The sequence below is a fragment of the Sebastes umbrosus genome, chromosome 12, assembly GCF_015220745.1.
Source record: "Sebastes umbrosus isolate fSebUmb1 chromosome 12, fSebUmb1.pri, whole genome shotgun sequence".
Lineage (NCBI taxonomy): Eukaryota > Metazoa > Chordata > Actinopteri > Perciformes > Sebastidae > Sebastes > Sebastes umbrosus.
The window spans coordinates 13934730-13957316 of record NC_051280.1 but is presented as its reverse complement, the minus strand read 5'-3'; the positions used below and the strand labels follow the sequence as shown (position 1 = coordinate 13957316).

The 22587-nt window shown below is 38.0% G+C and overlaps 2 protein-coding genes across 4 annotated transcripts; one reads left to right on the top strand and one right to left on the bottom strand.

The window, feature by feature from the left end:
• The first annotated feature begins 2224 nt into the window (after positions 1 to 2224).
• On the top strand, positions 2225 to 9231 carry thoc1 (THO complex 1). Of its 2 annotated transcripts, none has more exons than XM_037788503.1 (21): positions 2225 to 2365; positions 2573 to 2646; positions 2738 to 2798; positions 2901 to 2970; positions 3682 to 3800; positions 3899 to 3947; positions 4031 to 4126; positions 4208 to 4290; positions 4383 to 4456; positions 4618 to 4726; positions 4855 to 4989; positions 5572 to 5672; positions 5791 to 5857; positions 6001 to 6051; positions 6169 to 6239; positions 6374 to 6469; positions 6640 to 6705; positions 6828 to 6911; positions 8209 to 8356; positions 8457 to 8541; positions 8806 to 9231. In XM_037788503.1, the coding sequence occupies exons 1-21, from the start codon at positions 2318 to 2320 to the stop codon at positions 9081 to 9083; spliced, it is 1965 nt and encodes a 654-aa protein (XP_037644431.1). In that variant the 5' UTR covers positions 2225 to 2317; the 3' UTR covers positions 9084 to 9231. The 2 variants fall into 2 exon arrangements, with proteins under 2 accessions (XP_037644431.1, XP_037644430.1); XM_037788502.1 differs by having other exon boundaries at positions 8779 to 9231.
• Positions 9232 to 9476: 245 nt separating this feature from the next.
• usp14 (ubiquitin specific peptidase 14 (tRNA-guanine transglycosylase)) lies at positions 9477 to 18944 on the bottom strand. Of its 2 annotated transcripts, none has more exons than XM_037788505.1 (16): positions 18703 to 18944; positions 17395 to 17540; positions 15712 to 15744; positions 15488 to 15592; positions 13843 to 13946; positions 13660 to 13718; positions 13427 to 13557; positions 13213 to 13293; positions 13031 to 13113; positions 12743 to 12857; positions 12457 to 12522; positions 12238 to 12330; positions 12018 to 12149; positions 11833 to 11887; positions 10500 to 10607; positions 9477 to 10369 (listed from the first exon to the last, which is right to left on the bottom strand). In XM_037788505.1, the coding sequence occupies exons 1-16, from the start codon at positions 18716 to 18718 to the stop codon at positions 10224 to 10226; spliced, it is 1473 nt and encodes a 490-aa protein (XP_037644433.1). In that variant the 5' UTR covers positions 18719 to 18944; the 3' UTR covers positions 9477 to 10223. The 2 variants fall into 2 exon arrangements, with proteins under 2 accessions (XP_037644433.1, XP_037644432.1); XM_037788504.1 differs by having other exon boundaries at positions 11833 to 11893; positions 12021 to 12149; positions 18703 to 18943.
• Between the last annotated feature and the right edge of the window lie 3643 nt (positions 18945 to 22587).

The window sequence follows — 22587 nt, the reverse complement described above, 5'->3', positions numbered from 1 at the left end:
AACACACTAATATGACAGCTGTGACCTCTGTGAAACCTACTCATAAAGACGTCAAAAATTACTTTAGTCTCTAACCAGGACCCTGACCACTAAGGACACATCCAATGTAACATTATCTGACCAAAAATTAATAAGTAAAAAAGAGAGCCTTTTCATTGCAGTGAAGTTTTGAAAATAAATTTATGAAGTGAAATGTCATGTCAGTAGCTGCATGCCCATATTATGTAAAATGCTACAGGGATTATCATCAGGAAAGGGTGGATTTCAGGTTTATCCTGCCATGGGGACAGAACGTCCACACACGGACACAAACACACACACATCCACCTCTTAGTACTTCATGTGTGTTAACACAGCAGTGAATGATCTGACAGCTTCAACTATATTGGACCAAAATAGTGTGCAACACTGCCGCCCTCTGGTCTTAAATGGATTTAGGCCTGCATGTTGATTAAAGTTAGACTACCATACTAATATGAGAATGAATAACTTTCAAAAAGCTATATCCTTTGCAATTTCACTCAGGCCTCTCAGACAGAGCCAAATAAACCCCAAATATCACCCATTTACAACCATGTTTGAGCGATATCACTTAGCCCCCTCATATCTTGCCTGCACACTAGGGTGTGATAGTTTCACACATTTTTTGATTAAAAAAGAACAACAACATGTATTTGAAGTGTTAATTAATAATCAGTGTATTTGGAAAGCTCTCTCACGTTTATAATTTCCCCAGGCTACAAGCAAATCGCTGCTGTAACTGAGTCTGATAGTTTTTTTTAATTCTGCAACAAATAAGATTTCTTTATGATGGTGGTATTTGTCGCTTTTCATATAAAACACATTATAGTAGGTGGCACAGACCTTGCTGCGTTACTTCTGGTTTAACTTTAAGGCAAAAAACATGAACTAACAATTAAATATAATCTAGTTACTGAGCAGATTCATGCATGTGTCTCTAGACATATTTAATAATAGCAGAATTTAATGTTACAACTGAGCTGTGATATTAAAGGGACTATTTGTAACTTTGTACGCGCATAAATGTAGCGGGTCGTCGCACATGCGCGCTCGCATATGCGCGTTCGCGTGTAGCCGCTGTACCCTCCTCCTCTGCCTGCTCGCCTTCACTCAGACAGCTCAGCTCGCTCCACCTCTAGACGTGAACGCGCGCACACTCCACACTGCAGAAGAGTTAGTTTAGCTCTGAGAATATCTAGTGAATGTACAGGGGACGTTTGTGCAGAAATAACTGCTGCAGCTCCTCCAGACCAACAGAGGTTTTCCGTGTCTTGTGAAGTGACGGAGCTTTACGTTGTCTTCTCGTTACCGACCGGGTGCCGGTGTCTCCTCTGCTCTCTCCGGCTGCGGGCGGAGAGAGCAGGGAGACACGCTGGAGAGCCCTGCTGCCTCAGCCTGCACTTAGGCAGGAAAAGCCAACACTAGGATCAGATCTAAATCATGTTCATGGAGAGACCTTCGACTGGTCAGCTAACATTACTGCCAAGCAGCTGAAATATAGAGTGATATTGTGCTTTTAGCTGACGTGTGTCGCCTCACTGTTTTGAGTGATGCTCGTTCAGGTATATTGAGAGCGAGCAAGCGCGAGCCCGACGCTGACTTTCGTTGATTTCACGGCCACAGGTGTCGCTGTTAAGAAGCATTTCTGAAAGTTACAAATAGTCCCTTTAAACAAAATAGATTTAAAATGACAAAATACATATTATTATATTATCATTAACAGTATATTCCTTTTTTTTTATTGCAAGACAAAAGACAATACATTAACGCAACAACAAGAGGACAACAAGAACAGTGAATACAGGCCAGTTATCACATTTCTGCCATAGGACGATAGAACCAAATGGTGTGTGTGTGTGTGTGTGGGCGCGTGAGCGTGCGTACGAGCATGTCCCTTGGTGTGGGGTCTATAGGGTGGATACATGGAGAGAGGAGAGGTTAATGAAGAAAAAAAAAAATATATATATATATATACAGTATATACATATACATACATGCATATATACATATACATACACATACATACACATACAGCATATACACAAATAAATACACAAATTAACAAAAAATAGTAAGTAGTTAACTAAGGCTAACTAAGGGGAAGCATAGGGAAGGAAATAACTAAATAAATGAGCAAGAAACATAATTAATTCTAATAATAATTAGACTTATAATAACAGTTATAACAATTAACCGCATATATTCCTACTCAGGGAGAGAGACCCTGAACGCACCGCGCCTCCACAAGAAGAAACCGGAAGGCGTGAAGCGCAGTTCCGGTTGCCATGGTGTAGAGATGTCTCCGTCCTTATTCAATTTTGTCGACGCTAAAGACAAATTTACCGTAAGAACTGACTTTCTTAATTAAAAACAAGTGTTATTATGAACTATATCCCGTAATTATCATCACAGCTAACTAGACAGCAGGCTTGTTATTGCGAGTTATCGCTTGTTATTGTTCTGTTAGATGACGTCAGTGTTCTCACAGCTAACAGGTAGCTAATGCTAACTAACGCTTCATGTTGTCTCCTCCTCTCTCAAACACCTGCAGGCTTCTGCCAGACATGCCCTGGTTGGTAAAAACAGCAAACCTTTGATAAACACGTTCACCCAGTTCCCTGGGAAGTAAGTAATGTTAATGTAGCTGCTGTATGTATAAGTTATGAATACATGAATGAGTCTTTTGACTTAACTTAACTGTCTCTGTGTGTTACAGTGAGACAGAGAAGAAGACCACGCTGGACCAGGCGCTGAGGGGTGTCCTTGGGGATCAGATTGTAAGTAAATCAGCTGCTCATCTCTTATTTGTATTTCAATAAAGCTCGTTAAATGAACCAGGCTGTGTGCGAAAGCCTGACATTAATGCGTTTTGTGTGCAGGTTGAACAGAAGGTGAACTGTGATGAATACTTGTCTCTCATCTACCTGAGTATTGATGCAGTTACAGAAGGTATGTTACTCTATGTGTATTTGACTTGTGTGGAAAGACAACAGCGAATGAAGGAATACTTGTTTTTTGTGTCTGATCATTGCTTTGTTTTATACTAGACTTTAAGCAGTTGATGGTCAAAGAAAGACACCACATACTATGCATCTTCCTAAATGATAGAAAAGAAAGTAAAAACTAAATTGAGACATTAACAGCTGCATATATTTGAAGGATTGAAGTACAGTTCTTATTGTCAAGGCATTACCTAACCTCGCTCTATCTTATGTTAGTGACTTTTTGATTCCTTTTAAATTTATTTTATTTATTTATAATCAAAGTCCAAAACCTTGAATGTCCCTTACCTGCTGCTCTGCTTTTACACTTGTTTACCTCTGTCCATTATATCTTTGTCATCAAAGTGCTCTTATTTGCGTAGTTGCCAACTTAATTTCATTGTAGTACTGTATGTGTTCTTACATGTGACATGAGGTTGATCTTAAATTGTATCCTATTCACATTTATCAATTTAACGGTCATTGCTACTCCTGCCAATAATGCCCACATTAATGTCACTAATATTGTTGTCATGTGCATCAGTACAGACAGTGTTCTGACTACATACAAACTGTTCCACAGTGTGCCTTAAGTCTTTCGAGCAAGCTTTCTCACCTCACACAAAGCTTAATACTTGTGATCAAGCTTTTGCTGTCTGGTTTCACTCTCTTCATGTAGGTATCTGTACTGCTACAACTCCTTTCGTCCTGTTGGGAGATGTACTCGACTGTCTTCCTCTCGACCAGTGTGACAAAATATTCTCCTTTGTCGAGGAGAATGTTTCCACATGGAAATCGGTAAGTAAGCTACAACCTCTCGGCAAAGGCAGTTGAAGTATTTCTCCAGCATAATACAGATCATTTAATCACTATGTCTGTACTCGTCCTTTCCCTAGAACTCTTTTTACACTGCCGGGAAGAACTACTTGTTGAGGATGTGTAATGGTAAGGATCCTTTTTCATTCTTGTTGATGAACAAAACTATTATGTTTTAAACATGTTTGTAACACACTTCTCAATCTGTGTAGATCTTTTAAGGAGACTTTCCAAATCCCAGAATACTGTATTCTGCGGGCGAATCCAGCTTTTCCTGGCACGTCTTTTCCCTCTGTCTGAAAAATCAGGTAAATACTGCATTTGTGTATGTTATTTTTGAATAAATAAGACAACATCAACCCCTCCCGGATAATTTGTGTTTATTCCAGGTCTCAATCTGCAGAGCCAGTTTAATCTGGAGAATATAACAGTGTTCAACAAAAATGAACAAGAAAGCACTCTCGGCCAGAAGGTAAAGTATTGTCACCTTATGACGGTGAGAATTTTTAGAAATGTAATCTAAAAATTTGAGTTTAATCTTATTTCATGGTTCCATGTTTATAGCACACAGAAGAAAAGGAAGATGGCATGGAGGTGGAGGAAGGAGAAATGGGAGAGGATGATGCTCCTGCACCATGGTAAGTGAAAGTCATGCTTTAAAATACACAGGAAAAAAAAAAAAAAAAAATATATATATATATATATATATATATATATATATATATATATATATATATATACTGTATGTGTAAATGACAGATTTGCTTGTTGTGAAAACTGCATCTATTATTTCTTTCAGTTCCATTCCAATTGACTACAACTTGTACAGAAAGTTCTGGACACTACAGGACTACTTCAGAAACCCTGTGCAGTGTTACGATAAATTCTCGTGGATGACATTCCTGAAGGTAATGCGCATTAGCATAGAACATTTTACACCCTTCCTCTCCATTTTGTCAGATCATAAGAGATATTAAAGTAGATGCTAAAAAGCAATGTCTCACTGCCCATGTGAATTCCTGTTTGCTCTGAACAGTTCTCAGATGAGACCTTGGCAGTGTTCAAGAGCTATAAACTGGATGACATGCAGGCCTCTAAGAGAAAGCTGGAGGAGCTGAGAGCATCTGCAGGAGAGCACGTCTACTTTGCTAAGTTTCTAACAAGCGAGAAGGTGAGAAAACTCTTTTTCAGTCCAGAAATAATTGTGTAGTAGCTGTTTTTTAGCATGCTCCAAGTTCCTCCAAATTACATCTCACCCGTTCAATTACCAACTTGATATCCTAATGCGCTATAATCGGTTCTCATCACAAGGTATCACACATTATCACGCAGTCAAAAACTTATTGTGATCCAAACTTAAGCAGACTTCTCAGCACCTTCTCACGTTGTCCAACCCTTTCTTGGCCATACTCACTAAAAACTGCATTACGGCACGATCACCTGTCGTAAATAATAAACTCTGTATTTTAGCACTTTATAACATGATAATGATAAACAACATAACCTTAGCATACGCTATTCAAACGATACAATAACTGTAGTATAAACTTAAATATTATCTGAAATGATGTAACGTGTCATGCCAACTTAAACATTTTTACCAAATATGAATATGTACTTGAGTAGCTCTTACACATTGGCAGTTAATCAAGGTCACATAATAAAGTCACATAATTCTCTGTTTAGTCTAGATGAGATATTACATTCCACTTGGTAATAATAATAATAATTAATAATAATTCTTCATTTCCAGCTGATGGACTTGCAGCTCAGTGATAGCAACTTCAGACGGCACATTCTCCTGCAGTACCTCATCCTCTTCCAGTACCTGAAAGGTCAGGTTAAGTTCAAAAGGTGAAGCATATCTCTGCTCTGACTTTGTAGAATGGTAAACAAAAAAATGTGTGTGATTAAAAACACAGTCATCAGTTGTCGGGGGTTCATATTTTGTAATGTCTTTGTCCTCGTGCAGCTCCAGCTGTATTCTGAATGATGACCAGACTACGTGGATTGAAGAGACAACTAAACTGGTTTATCAGGTCAGTCCTAAATCACTCTGACGTACTATACTATAAATAAATGTGCATCACTGTCTTTCCAGTTTTGATTTCAAGACTTACCTGTCATGGCGTCCGGAGAGAGGAAAGCAAGCCTGTATTAATCTGTGACTTTCCCCTTGTAGCTGCTGAGAGAGATCCCTCCTGATGGAGACAAGTTTGCCACCATGGTTGAAGTAAGCCAATCTTTGTGAATACTATTATTATATATTAAATGAGGCTCGTCCGTTCACATTCTGTCAAGTTTGTTGTTAGAGTTCTCCGTACACTAGTGACGCTGTTCTTCTTGACAGCACATCCTCAACACGGAGGAGAACTGGAATGGCTGGAAAAATGAGGGATGCCCGAGCTTTGTGAAAGAAAGGTACAGCAGTCTAACCTTACAATGTAATCATGGCAGATAACTATGTTTTCTGATTGATTTATATATCTATTAGTAGATTGTGGTGTGGCATACCAAAATTACAGTTATGGTCACACTTTTTCCCTCTTTAACAGGACAGTAGATGACAAACCCAAAAGACCCACCAGGAAAAGACAAGCTCCAGAAGACTTCCTTGGAAAAGGGCCGGACTGCAAGATCTTCATGGGAAAGTATGTGCTTACCCCTGTAATACTAAATATCCATCCTGCAAAAATACTCTGTGCAGGTCATGTGTTTGTCTGCAATATGTGGAGACAAATGAAAAGAGATCTATCATGAATAATTAATTGCAGATCATGGAGTTTTCTTCCATAATTCACACTCTTCTGTGTTTTGCTAGTGATGAGTTGACTCGGCTGTGGAACCTGAACCAGAACAACATGGACGCTTGCAGGTCAGAGAGCAGGTCAGTGGTTCAGAAAACAGAAGGAGGCAGTTCTCATCTACACTCACATTTACCTTTTTGTACGTATCAGAAAATGGTGTTTGTGTGTTTTGTTTTTTTTAAATCTGATGTCTTTCATTCAGGGAGTTCATGCCGTCACTGGATGAATTCTTTGCGGAGGCCATTGAACAGGCCGATCCTACTAATATGGTGGAGGATGAGTACAAGTAAGTTTGCATTGTGACATGTGTCATCAGAACTTTTGTAAGTCAGTTTAAAAGTGGGAAAGAGCTTTTGCCCCAAAGGAGCATTACAGGCTTCATTCCCAGTTTGTATGCCTCTGCGACAGCTGTGGCCGGAGGCATTATGTTTTTGGGTTGTGATTACACTTTGGTGTTCGAAGGTCACTGATCTCACAAAACACGTTTTTGACCATAACTCAAGAATTCATATGCTATATTATGACAATTCCACACAAATATCTAATAGGATTAAATGATGAAGTGATGACATTTTGGACAGACATGGATGTAAACTGCAAATAGACTGGTTGGCGGAGGCATACAACTGCGAGGCTGTATTCTAGTTATGACAGTTAAGACATTTTTTATGGCATCCTACACTATGACATTTTTTATGACTTACTATACTATGACATTTTATGGCAAACTGTGCTATGACATTTTTTCATGACTTTTTTTTATAGCATACTATCCTGTGACATTTTTGACCTTTTTATAACATACTATACGAAAGCATTTTTATGGCATACTATTCTATGACTTTTTTATGGAATACTATACAATGACATTTTTATAACTTACTATACAATAGCTTTTTTTTTATTTTTATGACATACTGTACTTTGACTTTTTTTCATGACATTTTTCACACATTTTTTTACATACTATACAATTACTTTTTATGACATACTATGACTTTTTTTCATGACATTTTTGAATTTTTTTTTTATTTGCTTTTTTTTTACAAACTATATTATGACTTTTTCATGACATTTTTCAACATACTATACTATGACTTTTTTTTTTTTTTGACATACTGTACTATGACTTTTTTATTTTTCTCTACATACTATGACTTTTTTATTTTTTCGCCAACTATACTATGACTTAAAAAAAAAATGTACATACTATAATATTACTTTTTTTCAACATACTATACTTTATTTTTTATTTTTCTCTATATACTATACTATGACTTTTTAATTTTTTCGACATACTATACTTTGACATTTTTCGACATCGTATACTATGACTTTTTTATGACATACTATACTATGACTTTCTTTATTTTTCTCTACATACTATACTTTAAGAATTTTTTTTCAACATACTATATTATGACTTTTTTGAAATTATGGAAGTGATGACATGTTGGACAGACACAGATATAAACTACAATTTGACTGGATGGCGGAGGTATTCATCTGCAATGCGTTCTTTCTATTCTCTTCTCCGTATGCGTTTGTGTGACTCTTCTGTGTCTTCCTGTAAAACAATGAAGGGCTGTGCGGAACCCAAACTACGGCTGGCGCGCTCTGAGGCTGCTGTCCAGGAGAAGTCCGCACTTCTTTCAACCAACTAACCAGAAGTTCAAGAGCCTGGCAGACTACCTAGACAGCATGGTCAGCAAACTGGCCAAAGAATTGCCGGTGAGAATTTTTTTAACTTAAAAAAAACAACAAAAAAACAGTATTCATCCAAAAGCTTTTGACATATGCTGATATTGTGATTTTCATCCCATATGTGTAGAAGGATATTCCCTCTGAAGAGATCAAGACCGGAGAAGAGGATGACGACGATAATGGAGACAATCTTCTCAAAGACAGCAATGACAGTGAGTCACTTTTTCAACTCAATACCTCATCACCATTCAGCTCAGCCATCACCTATATTTTCATATCCATCTGTTTTTAGTTTTAAATGTATGTATATGTTGTATATTCTAACATGCATCTTCAACTAAAATTGAACATACTCCAGTTTATCCTTCCCTCAGCTTGCCCTCTGTATTTTCTAGATCCTAGTTTCGATGATTTAATCACCTTATCCGCTCATTTCCACCCTTTTTTAGATCAAGAGTCTATTGTCTTTCTTACAGGTCCGAGCATACAGAGCAAGATGGTGTCAAACCAGCAGATGGATGACATAGCAGCCAAACTGGGCGCTCAGTGGAAGATGCTGGCGTCTCATTTGGAGGTGAAGGCGGCAGAGTTGCGAGAGATTGAAACGGACAGCGAAGATGTTGACATGCAGGCCAAACTGCTGCTCGTAGCCTGGCAGGACAGAGAGGGAACACAAGCTACTGTGGAGAGCCTGGTCACAGCTCTGAACGCTGCAGGGTTCTCCCAGATTGCAGACAACCTCAGTGAGGCTTAAGGTAGATCAGTCATAACCTCCATATTGTTGCAGCATCCTTTGTCACACCAAAAACAATTGGAGACTAACATTTTTTGTATGTAGTATAGGTTGAAACTCAAGTTTTTTCACTGTAAAAAATCCAATAAATGTTTTTTTTTAAAGAAAACATTTGTCAGACCATTCATTATGATCCCAGGCTCATATTAAAGAATCTCACATTTTTGGTATAACAGTTTATTTTCACCACCTATGAAAAGCAATCAGTCAATAACTTATTACAGAGTGTTGATGTTTAGGTCTTACACATTGTGGCAGGGTGTTATGGAGACCTGCAAGGAGAAACAAAGTGAAGCATAGCCTTTTAAGAGTGGAGATGTCAAAGTCTGAAATCAGTGTCAGTCAAAAACAATGTTCAAGGCTTGTTGAGCAAACCATCATGGTTGAATCTCAAGTCTTTATTTAACCACACACAGTTCATCACAAGGGCAGCCTGTTCTAAACCAGTTCCCCAACACACTTCCCCCAAAAAAGCATTAGTGAAGATTTGGCAGAAAGAACCTCATCTGTCAATACATTTAAGAACAATTCCAGGAGATGACGCGAGCCAAGCACTTAAGAAAAGACCTGAGATTGAACCCGAGTTTCCCCAGAGGGCCAACAGGTGAACAAGGGCAAGTCTTTTACAGTGTTAAGTGAAAATCTCCATAATACATCTGAGAAGATACAAGCCAGAATGTCAAGGACAACAGCTTGGCTAGGCCTTTTTGTACAAGTTGATTAAATGACTAAAGAGAAATATTTTGTTTTTATGATATGAGCACCTTATCAAAGGCTTTAAAAAATATACAATGTGTATAAAACATTTAATGAAACTGCAGAGCCAGACTTTAAGCCCTTTTGCAAGGAGCCAGTCCAGAGATTGCCTCTCGTCATATCTCCATTTTCAAAGCCCACTATAGTTGAATATTTAACACCATTTGACAGAATTTGTTTTACAAGCATCCGTGTTGGTTACAAAAACAAAAACAAAAAAATTAAGGTCATCAAATCTTTAAAGACACCAGTTTTATTGCACATCTATGCAGACAGTGCTTGGAAATGGCATTTTTTCGTATGTGTGTTGGATGTTGTCTTTGTCTTCTAGGAAATCTTCCACAGCTACTGTTCCTCTTCAAGTATTTCCAGCCGCCGGGGGCCGTACAGTAGAACGTATGCTATATGCCAGTCCCCGCCACCAGACAGTCGCAGGATATCCTCTGGAGACACCAGACTCACCTTGTCGTCGTCAAACTTGACCCACTCATCTGATGGAGGCAGAGACCACAGGAAGTATTAAGTTCCTGAACATCTGTGTACACTTGGGATTTAGTTCCACTGTGCTTTTATGATTTGTGTATGATCTTATTCATTATGCAGTGTAGAACAACTGCTTACCTTCTTTCCTCTTGACCCATCCCACATAGTGACCTGATGAGCTAGAGCGGCCTTGGTGTGTCAGCACAGCCTGCAGGTCGTAGTAGCCGCTGTTGTTGGAACCGAGGTCTGTGGGATAAACAGCAGCATGTCACAGGTCCTGCAACTTTGGCTAATAATTGACTGAAATAGCAGACCTTAAAAAGGGGAAACTCGACCCTCAAATGCCATTACACTGCTAGATACCCCAGTGTGGTGCTCGGCATTGTGGGAGAATTTAGGGGCTGTTTCCACCAAAGCGTTTGTTTCCTGAGTCCAGTGTATTTTTTAATGCCACGTATTTACACTATGGTAAAAACGCCAGCAGCATGATGAGGCACTGAGTGTCCATTCTTCGCAGAGTGCTGCACATTTGGCGATTTTTTTCAGGTCGCCGAGAGTTGAAAAATATTCAACTTTGGGTAAAACGCCACGCTCTTCACTGTCACTTTTTACCCAGTTGTCCAATCACAGTGGAGGGGGGGGCGGGACAAACGACCTACTACAAAGACGTGATTAAATGTGTTTATTATTATTATGAGTAGGCTATGTTGTACTCTTATTGTGTGTTATGCTATTGTTTTTTACTGTAGACTTTACATGTCTGGAGCAATGGACCAAACGAATTTCCCCATGTGGGATAATAAAATGTATCTGAATCTGTATCTGGACAGAACGATCGCACTCCGCCAAGATGTTTCTTTGCCCACAAAATCTCGTGAACCCACATAAACCGTCAGCCTTTCCTTCAAGTCCTCTACCTTGTGCCGACATGTTTGCTTCAGCGGATATTCCGTATCATAGCAACCAGACGCAAACCAAAGCCTCTCAGCTGAAAAAAACGCTGGGATAAAAAGAAACGCTTTGGTGGACACGGCACCTTAGAGATTTGACATTTCATTTTGACCTTTGGTAAGTGCAACAAGCAATAGTATTAGCACAATATGAGAAAACGGCTATCTGCCTTTTTAACAATAGATTTATTGCTGAATGTTTGTGGAAAATTGTAAAATCTGAATACAAGCATTTTCTGTGATTCTGGATTTCAGATTCATATGCTGTTAAAAAATGTGCCTATACTATGTATTTTTAGAATGGATATATTGATTAAAGGATCTTTTTTCTTAAGCATCCTCGTGAGTGCCTGGAATCAGATTTTTTATGTGCCTCTATCTTTCCTCGTATGCATTGTGATAAATGCATTGCATGAAAAATGGTATGATGTATTCACAATTGCATGTTTTTGGCAGTGTTTTTGTGTGGATTCCCTCTTTAAAAAGTGTACAGAGGGTGTCAGTGTCATGTCCCAACATACCATCAGGGCATGAGAAAGGCTCATATTTCGCTTTTGCTGCATTTGGCTTCTTCACCACCACCTAATGCAAAAACCAAACAAACAGAAATGTGAGAAACTACACAAATGGTAATCGCACTGTTTGATAAAGTGGGAGCTTTTCTGCTACCTGAAAGGTAGCGAGACAATACGATATAGATGGGCCTTACCTTTTTCTGCTGGTTCTCTAGGTTCTTGTCCTCGACCTCCTTGAACTTTGACCTGATTGGCTGCATTTTCTCCTGGAGCTCCGCGGTGCACAGCTCATAGACATCCAGCATGAGTGGGAACTTGACATCCTTCAAAAAAAACAGACAATATGTTAGACTTTGCGTTAACAATAGTGAGCCCTGTTATAATTAGAAATTGTGAAGGCTCAAGACAAACCTTAAGGACTTTTGCATTGACAGACTCCTTCTCTTTGTAGAAAAATCGGACCATTTGAACAGTCAAGTAGGCAGGGAGACGGCTGAGCTTTGACTAGATGGAGAGGTAGAAAACATTTCAGAATATACTCAATGAACTCATGTTTGTAAAGATAGCAGTAAGCAAGACCACTTCTTTCAAATGTCCAAGAGAAAATTAAAAGGAAAAGGAAAAACTTACAGATTTTATATACAGCGCATTTCTTTCCAAGGATGGAGACATTTTTGTGATTTCTTCCTGCAGTCTCTGGAGAGATAGAACAGGCAGAAATATGATTTAATCCTTGTTACCCTGAAGAACCACATTCCAGTTTGTCATAAGAATGTTGTACTTGTTTCTTTCTCTCTGGACAAACATAAAACATCCAAGTATAGTTTTAAATATTCAAGATACCCAAGTTTACCCCTCTTTCAATACATTGAGAAATGTATTCAGCTGCGTTTTGTTTTTGGAGTCTGATACGTACCAGTCTTAGTCCTGTTGCAAGGTATTTGACTTCTTGGTTGATGAAGCAACTGAGCTGGAGCTGGCTTTCCTTGCCCTTGATTGGCTCCTCATCCTCAGCCTCTGTGCATTTCATACTGAACAGGTGAGTTAAGAAAAAGTCCAGCGGAGTAAATGTCACACAGCTGAGAGACTTCGCTGGTTACAACTATGACACTACACACCACTCTTTAAACGAATCAAACCATACTGAAGCAAGATATAAGACGTCGAAAGATGCGATAAACAAAAAGGCATGCTGCAAGGATACGCAGTTTCGAATTCTACGCCGAAATACTGGTCGATTAAGTTCTTCTTTGTAGAGGCAGAGGCAGCTCCGCTCTCAGTCTCAGTCTAAAGATTGAAAGACAAAAAGCAAAAATGGAATGGAATCAATTACACTCATCCTTTCATCATAAAACAACACAATGTAAAGAAAACAATATAATTCACCTCCATGGAAGTCTCTGGCTCTAGTGGCTCCAACTTTTGCTGAAGCACTCTCATCATCTGCAGCCAGCACTCGTTGGCATCCTGAGAGAACAAAAGATGAATAAGTAATTGAAGCAAACAATGCCAAGAAGTGAGATCATATCCTGATATTTTTCATTCAAAGTTTATTAGAAGAAAGCAGGTACAAGGCACATGGCATGGCTGCATTTCTCACCTGCTGGAGGTACTGCCCCTGGTCCCCCTTCTCAGCAAACTGTGGAAAGGCCATGTGAAGGAACTGCAGCAGAATGATGGGTGGCAGGCTAGATGAGGTCTTTTCCATGGTCTCATACAGGTCACGAAGGGCTGAGGATGCAAGGATGTATACATATTAATTTTATATGCATTAGTAAGTTGAAGACATTAGTATACGCCTTCAAATGGTAATCAATCCATTATGCTTCATACCTGCTGTGATGTATTGTGATGGTGCATTTGCCCCTGAAGATCGCAGAGCACCTGCATACCTAAAGGGAGAGAGAGATGAAAACAAAAAGCTAATTTCAAACGGTGCATTTCAATAATTTAAACACAGTGTTTCTTTATACTCTCGTATTACATTCTGAGACCCAATAATAGCAGAAAACCCACCTTCTGAGTGCAGTTTTGAGCTCTGGCACAGAGCGCAGACACTGCACTGTGGCATTCATGTAACAGGTGTTGCCCAAGTTTGTCAGACCACAAGGTAGCTCCATCTGAAAATAACGAAGAGAAGGATAAGTTCCTCTACAGATATAAAGGTAAATACAGTTTTAAAAAATATATAAAAAGGACTGTGTTCTATTTAGTTATTATCCAAGCTTCAAATGGTTCATGACATTTTTCAACATACTATACTATGACTTTTTGTTTTTACATTTTTCAACATACTAGACATTTTTTTGGCGACATTCTATACATGTATTACTTTTTTTATAGTATGACTGACATTTTTCGACATACTATACTATGCGATTTTTTCGTGACATTTCTCGACATACTAAAATGTGACTTTTTTGCATGACATTTTTCGACATGCTAGTGTGATATTGACATTTTTCGACATACTATAGTATGATTTTTTTCATTTCATTATTTGACACACTATAGTATTACTTTGACATTTTTCAACACACTATACTATGACTTTTTTGACATTTTTCAGCATACTAAGACTTTTTTCATTACATTTTTTTACATACTGTATAGTATGACTTTTTGTTTTAACATTTTTGATATACTATAGTATGAATTTTTATGACATTGTTCCACATACTATGACTTTTTTTATATTTTTTGACATACTATACTATGACTTTTTTTCGATAAACTTAAGTATGACTTTTTATCGACAGACCATACTAAGACTTTTAATGACACTTTTTATGTCATATTATACTATATGTATCACGTGATATAAGTGACATTTCAACGGTCATGCAGCGCAGCACTCGATTTTTAATTAGTAATACAAGGAACCTTATTTCGTGTAATGTTAAGACATGTTTTGGGATTTTTATGAACATATTTTAAACAATAGCAAAATCAATGTATATTCAAAACTTTTCCAAAACATTGTGGAAATTCAAAACCATTTCCAGACCTGGAGAACAGTTATTCTAATTTCATAACTTTGGGAACATTGCACAGCTAATTAGAAATTGTTTGCATTTGCGTTTTTTCCTTTTTTAATTAATTTTTAGTTGAATTTATCTTTAATTTACAGTCTTAATTACAGTATCCTAGAGTTTCCATTAGTGCGCAGAAGTTACAGCGTTGTGACTGCTGCTATGGGGACCAGTTACCATATGAAATAATTACATTTTTGTGGATTTCACAAATCAGCTACGTTTATAACAGGACTCTGGGGAACTGACAATTTCCTAACCGAGCTGTGACTGCAGACGAAACAGCAGCACAGTATAAGTTACACAGCAGTTTGTGGTTCACATGCATTAAGTGTTCAGTGCACAATCCCTCCTCAGTAAAAATGTTTTGTAAAAAGTGCCATAATTCATGACGATAACAAAACACCTTTCTGACTGCAGCTTGATTTGTTAGATCAACACAAATGCTGACCTGACGAATCTTCTCATTTTAAGAAGCTGACCTCCCAATAGGGCATACAGTATACTACTGTATATTTAATGTATTATGTTCTCTACTTGGTAAAGATGTGTAACTGGCCAAGTCAGCACGGAAAACAGCAATCACCATATTTGTTTTAGGCATACTGGTAATTTTCAAGCTTACTCACCGCTGAGGCCAGCTGCTCCTCAGTCATGTCCTCTACAAACATGGGCCGGACAGCCGGCTCCTCAGGCAGGGCTTCTGCTGAGCCCATCATCAGTAGAGTCATTCCCTACAAAAAAAGCACAATTATACAGACATTCACTTACTTTTTAAAATGCATTTGGTAGTATAGCTCTGTGAACTAAGAAATACTTGTTATATGCATTTAAACACATCTTAAATACTCACATTTTTCAGTTTAATGTTCCCCCACTCATCATCCTAGAATAAGGACAGGACATTGGTTAGCTTGTTAATAACAGTTGAATGACAAGGTGGCTGCGATTATTTTTTTCTTATAGTCCAAGACCAACAATGTGTCAGTTCATCTCTCAATACTTTCCAACTTCTCTACCCTGTTTGTGGAACTCAGCCCCAAGCCTATTTGTCACACGGTTTCATTTAAAAGCAAAATGCTCAGTACATTCCTACAACAGCTGGGCATTGTAGTTTTCAATAAACACTACTCAAACTAGGGGTGTAAGAAAATATCTAAAATATTGCGATATGTTTTGTGATACTGTATCAATTCTCAAAAACGCAGTATGGATTTTTCATTAATAACAGTTTACATGCAAAGATGGACTAAGTCAATACTTTATTTCATTTGTAAAGAGATGCACCCTCTCAGTCTATGTGCCCTCTCAAAGTAGTGCTGTGATGTTTGATGTTAGAGACTGATGAAGGCAAATGCAGATCCCACTGTTGAGATTGTATGAAAAAGTTAACTTTTTTTTACTCAGAGTTTATGCATATGGTAAGCATATATCGCCTTGCTTACAGTATCACAATTATATCTAAAACTAAATATATATATCATGATATTTAGTGTATCGCCAGATTCTTGCCAATACACAGCCATAACTCAAACAGGAGTAAATAGTGCATTTGTTTAGTACTATTTTCAGCTGTGGAATAATGCACATATGTTTATCTTGTGAATATCTATAACAGCAGAACAGGTCACTGCATGCAGTGGTGTGGCTCATTGGTGTGTTTTAATTGTTTTTGGACAATGCTAAATGGTATATGGACTTGCATTTATATAGGGCCTTTCCAGTCTTCCGACCACTCCAAGCGTTTTACACTACACGTCAGCATTCACCCATTCGCAAACACATTCATACAATGATGGCAGAGGCTGCCATGCAAGGTGCAAACCTAATCTAAATACTCATTCATACACTTTGGGAGAAATTTGGAGTTAATTATCCTGCCCAAGTAATTAACTTAAAGGAGCTGGGGATCGAACAGCCAACCTTCCAAATGGTTGACGACCCTCTCTATCTATTAGCCATTATAGCCTGTGGAAATCGATAATGCTATGACATGCTTTGGCTATGCAGGCAATACTTGTTAGTAGGACCAATAGATAGATAGATAGTAACTTTATTGATCCCGAGGGAAACTCAAGTTTCCAGCATCACAGTTCCATAGTGCAAAACATGTTAGTAAAAAGGCAGTAAAAAAGTTAGTAGTGCAAAGTACAAAAAAATATACCAGATATAAAAATACAAGGAGATGAAGAAAACTGTTAAAACTGAATATAGTGCAGGGTAACAGATGTGATACACGACTATTAAAAAAGTGAATATAGTGCAGAAGAGACTGTTAAAAATGAGTATAGTGCAGCAGGGTAACTCCAGTAGCTTAGTCTATGAAAGTGCACTGTGTGCATTATTATCTGTCCTGCAGGCCGTCCTCCTTTGTCTCCAATAGTTGGTTTTGGTCTTTTCGTGGGATTTGTGAACAAGAAAAAAAACATAGTATACTTGCCAAAATCCTTTTAACAAAAGAAAACTTGCAGCACAGTATTGTTTCACATGCACCTCAGAACCAAGATTAGTGTTGTGTTGTTGTTCATATCAGTACCTTCAGAGTGCCTCCTTTCACCATGACCTTCTGTCGGTCTGGCTGAACTCCTGTCAGGGCAAAGAGCTGAGCCTTGAAGACCATGGGTGGTTCCTCAGTGTTCAGCTCTACTGCATCAAACTTCTCTTTGCCCCATTTCACATTTACTGGGGGAAAAAAGAAAAGTACACATACCCACACGTTAGCTTACCAGAGGGAGTGTTACAGGGAAACACCATAACTTAGTCAAACTGCTGCCAATGTATGACACAGCAGTTAGTTAGCAACAGTGAGTTTGCTCCATCAGACAGCTAGCTTCAGTCCAACTGACTGCCGAGCTAAAGGCAAAAGTGAAAGCATACATATCGATAACGTTACAGCTGTTTCTGCTGCCAATGCAATGAGATAAAACGGCATTTAAAACATCCACATAAGATTAGGATCATGTTAAAAAAGGAAAGTTCTATAACCATTGTTTGCTTTCAATAATCCACAAGGCTTTATTAAGGCTAACTCATGACATGGCTAGCTTGGTTAGCAAAGCTAGCTTGGTTACTAGCTTGGTTAGCATGGCTAGCTTGGGTTAGCAAGGCTAGCCTGGTTAGCATGGCAAGTAAGGTGGTGGTTTTAACTAGTTATTTAAAGCAATTACTACTTACTTACTAATTTACTAACTTGGGTTAGCAAGCTAGCCTTGCTAACCCAAGGCTAGCTTGGCTAGCATAGGCTAGCTTGGTTAGCTTGGCTAGCATAGGCTAGCTTGGTTAGCATGGCTAGCTTGGTTAGCATGGCTAGCAAAGTTAGCTTCGTTAGCATGCTAGCAAGGCTAGCTTGGTTAGCATGGCTACTTAAGCTAATAAAAGGCGTGATTCTGTACGTTTCATACCGGTATAAAATAAGACATGTGCATGGCTTGAGCTAGAACAATAATACAGCTTAAGAGGTTTAGTTGTGATGATAAATAACTGCTTTAAATAACCACCTTACTTAGTTAGCTAAGTGTTAGCATGCTAACCTAGCTGGCACTTAGCCGCAGTAGCTAGCTGGTTTGTGGTTGATGTTTAGATGCCAGTTAGAGTCGCATACAACACCTCCTGTAAGCTCTACTAACACACTGTGACAGCAGTGTAACACTTTGCTCTCCTGTCTGTAAATATATTGCTTTTTGTTGTAACAACACTGACAGATCACCGTTAGCATGCTATAAGCTAGCCAAGTTAGCATTCTAAATGTCATTTTTTTCGTTACAAACAAACACGTGTGAGAGTGCAGATTTCTACAGCCTCTTTCAATGTGCAAGTAACGGGTTGTATTAGATTAACATCATACCTGTAAACACCGGCATGTTTGGAAACCTTTTTACTTCCTCAAGTCTTTGTTTTTGTCCTGTTTCAGTCCACCGACCGGGGCGCGATGTGAAGGCGTTGAGCTAGCTGTTAGTTCTCCAGTCTGAACTTCATTCAAACACAATGACGCTGCAACAACACGCTGGGAAGCCTATCGATGCGTGCTGACATCTGCTAGCCATCCTGCCGCAATGCAATGCACCCAGACTACACACACACACACCCTGATCATGGTTGCATAGATCATCCAGGAACATTCATTACAGTATTTATATGAGGAGAGGAGTTGTTGTTGTTACTGATGTTTGCTCAGTCAGTATGTTATGAAAGTAAGTAATTAAGTAATTTTCAATACATTTAGATTAGATTTTGTGCAGTTTTATATATGTGCAAATAAATTAAAAAAAATAAAAACAGTCCACCTTACAATGTCATGGACATAGCTATAGGGTGGAGTCATGTAAAATGGGCTACTTTTTGGTAAATGGTTTATAAGACCATCAAATAATTATGCAGGAGATCTAATTATATATATTTTTTATAAATGGAGGTAACCATAAGAAACCTATTTGAAATTTCTTTGGAATTACTGCCAAATTACCCCAATATTTACCTCAAAATGTATCGAAAATTGCTTTATTATAAACATTATTTAATAACTATATTCCGCTATTTCCCAAAAGCTGGTAATTTATTTAATACATTTCCAGGAAAAGAATACAAAGTTAATTGATATGCTTTATTTCCATGTCTGCTGATAAATAAATCATAATTAGCAAATAAATTTGAAATTTCTTAAGAAACTCAGCACAGCCGCTTATCAAGCCTAAGGGCCCTATTTTAACCATTATATGCTATTTTAGCATACAATTATTAAATAATGTTTATAATAAAGTAATTTTCGATACATTTTGAGGTAAATATTGTAGTAATTTGGCAGTAATTCCAAAGAAATTTCAAATAGGTTACTTGCTAATTATCACCTAAATACCATGAAATTTGTGGACCTGTAAAATGAAGTGTTACCATAAATTTAATTTAGGCTTTAGAATAGCTTTTTAAAAATAATATTTCTTAATATAAGGAAAACCTGTCTGCCATGGTGGCAGGTGACCTGAATTTTTTCACCTGCCACAGCCAACATTTACCCTGTTATTTGGCAGGTGGCAGGTGCCAATTTCATTCCCTGATTACATAAAATGTGAAAGAGGAAAAAATGTCAGTCAGATGCATATTTACAAGTAAGCTCAGTGGATGTGTGTGTGTGAGAGAGAGAGAGCCCATTAGCAGCTGATTCAGAACGCTGCTGCTAGAGTCCTCACTAAGACCAAGAAAGTGGATTATATCAGTCCAGTTCTGAGGTCTCTACACTGGCTCCCTGTCTCTCAGAGAACTGATTTCAAAATACTCCTGTTGGTTTACAAAGCACTAGATGGTTTAGGGCCAAAATACATTTCTGATCTTCTGCTATGTTATGAACCATCCAGACCTCTCAGGTCATCTGGATCAGGTCTGCTTAGTGTCCCCAGAGTCAGAAGTAAACATGCAGAAGCAGCGTTCAGTTTTTATGAACCAAATGTTTGGAACAAGCTCCCAGAAACCTGCAGGACCAACTCCAACTCTGAGTTCTTTTAAATCAAAGCTTAAAACGTTGTTTGCTGCTGCTGCCTTTTATTAAACCAGATAATGATATTATAATGCACTAGAGCTTTTACTCTTGTGTGTTATACTCTATTTTAGCTTCTATCCTAGCTTGTTTTCATTTTCTAATCTTGAATGTTTTTATAACTGTTTTAATTATGTCTTAATGTTCTTTTGCACTTTGTCGCAATGTTCTTGAATGTTTATGTAAAGCACTTTGAATTGCCCTGTTGCTGAAATGTGCTCTACAAATAAAGCTGCCTTGCCTCAGTCCACAACACTTACAGCAGGTGATTTTTTTTCTCCACCACCATATAAAAACTCACCTGAGCCTGTGTATCCCCATGACTGAGGCACCATGGATGGATTAATCTGCTTGGCCCCTTATTCCTTATATTCTGTGTGTAGTGTGTACAGTTTTTCTAAGCTACTACCTAGCCCAATATTAATTGTGAGGTAATTTGATTAAACACTGAAATAATGGTCACAAAATTACATTTGATCAAGATTAGAAATTAAAACCCAGAGCCCACTTTAGGGCCCTTAACAAGTTGGTTGATAGTGTGCTACATATTCCCAAACAAATTCTCAATTAAATGAACACAAATATGAAACCCAGGATGGGTATCTGTAGTGAAAACTAGTATCCAATGAATGATAAAGATATGTTTATTGACATATCCATCAGTGCGGACTCCAATGCAATTAACCATGCAAATTATCCAAGACAAGAGTAGATCATAGTTCCAGTGCTTTTTTTAACTGAACAAAAAGTTACAAATAAAAAGATTGCGGAGGTATTCCATAATCCTTATGTCTCTCTCATTATATACACTGTGGGGGGTTTGCATTAACGGGACCGTGTTAGAGAAACAACTTGTAATTGTTAAGGACAATCATTGACACAGGTGGGCTCGCTTTAGGTACACCATCCCGAAATTTGTCTTATGATATGAACCGAGTCTAGGGACTTTGTTTTGACACGCTAACTCTATTGCAATGTGTCCATAAAGAGGTAATCTAATATATATATTTTATATACTCAAACCAGAGAAAAGAAGTTCCGATAAAACCACAAAACGTGTGGCGATTTCTTAAAAAATAAATGATGGAAGAGTTAAGATTTGTCTTGTTTTGGAGGAAAAAAAGAAAAAGAAAAAGAAAAACAGATATGGCAGTAAAATCAATATCCAAACGTTAAGGCACTAGGTGGGCCAAATGCTACACCTGTTTAGTCTACAAATAATTTACAATTCAAACAGTGCAGTTTTACATTTGTTAACTTAATGTCTTCCTTTTGAACCATGTATCTATGAATCAATGTAAGGCAATACATTGCAAAAAAATAAACAATACAAGAAAAAAAAAATATTACAGAGACAATGTACCAAATAAACAGAAAAAAAAATCAATTAAGTTTTAGGACTCCTATATGCCATTACAATGGAATATTCCTTATGGCTTGGAGCAATAAAAATAATTATAATAATAAAAATAATGCATAGATTTAAATGATGATCTTGCATGCTCCTCACTCAATACTCAAAACGTCTAATACTTTTGTCCCAATACTCTGTCCAAAACCTGATAAGTGACTTGCAGAGTGATAAGAATAAAGGCAACAAAGGCCAAAGATATTAGATGAAGGCATCAGTCATTGTTTTTTGAAGCTGGAAACAGAAGTTTGCTTGCATTTAAGTTTGAGTATCTGTCAGGTGGGGGAAAAAAATTATAAAATAGATATTCATTCTCCACCCCTGAGTCACTGCAGATCTGCAATCCCTGTATGACAGTACCTTAAACTGAACACATACTTGCAGGAGTCCCAGCAAAACCCCCCTTTACCTTCCCATTTCCATCATAACTGTCACATAATATGAAACACAGAATGTCTCCATGACATGAGTCCCTCTATCGCTCCACTGTCCATCTTTAGTTCAAGAACGAGTGTGCCATCTTCTGGTAGAAATGGAGAGCTGCAAGTCTGTTGAGTTGAATGACGGTTATCTCTTGAATGTGGAAAGGTGGCGGAGGAGTTGGGGGGCAGGTATCAGGCCTCTTAATGTCCTCTTAAAGTTAATTTGCAACAAAATCACAATTCAAAATAATAAACATATTTATGCTGATCACATGATCTCAAAAACGCGCGAAAGCACCCTTTATAACGGGGGAATTTGTTACGGCCCTGTTTGCTCATCAAACCCATGAATGGGACATGACAGGATGG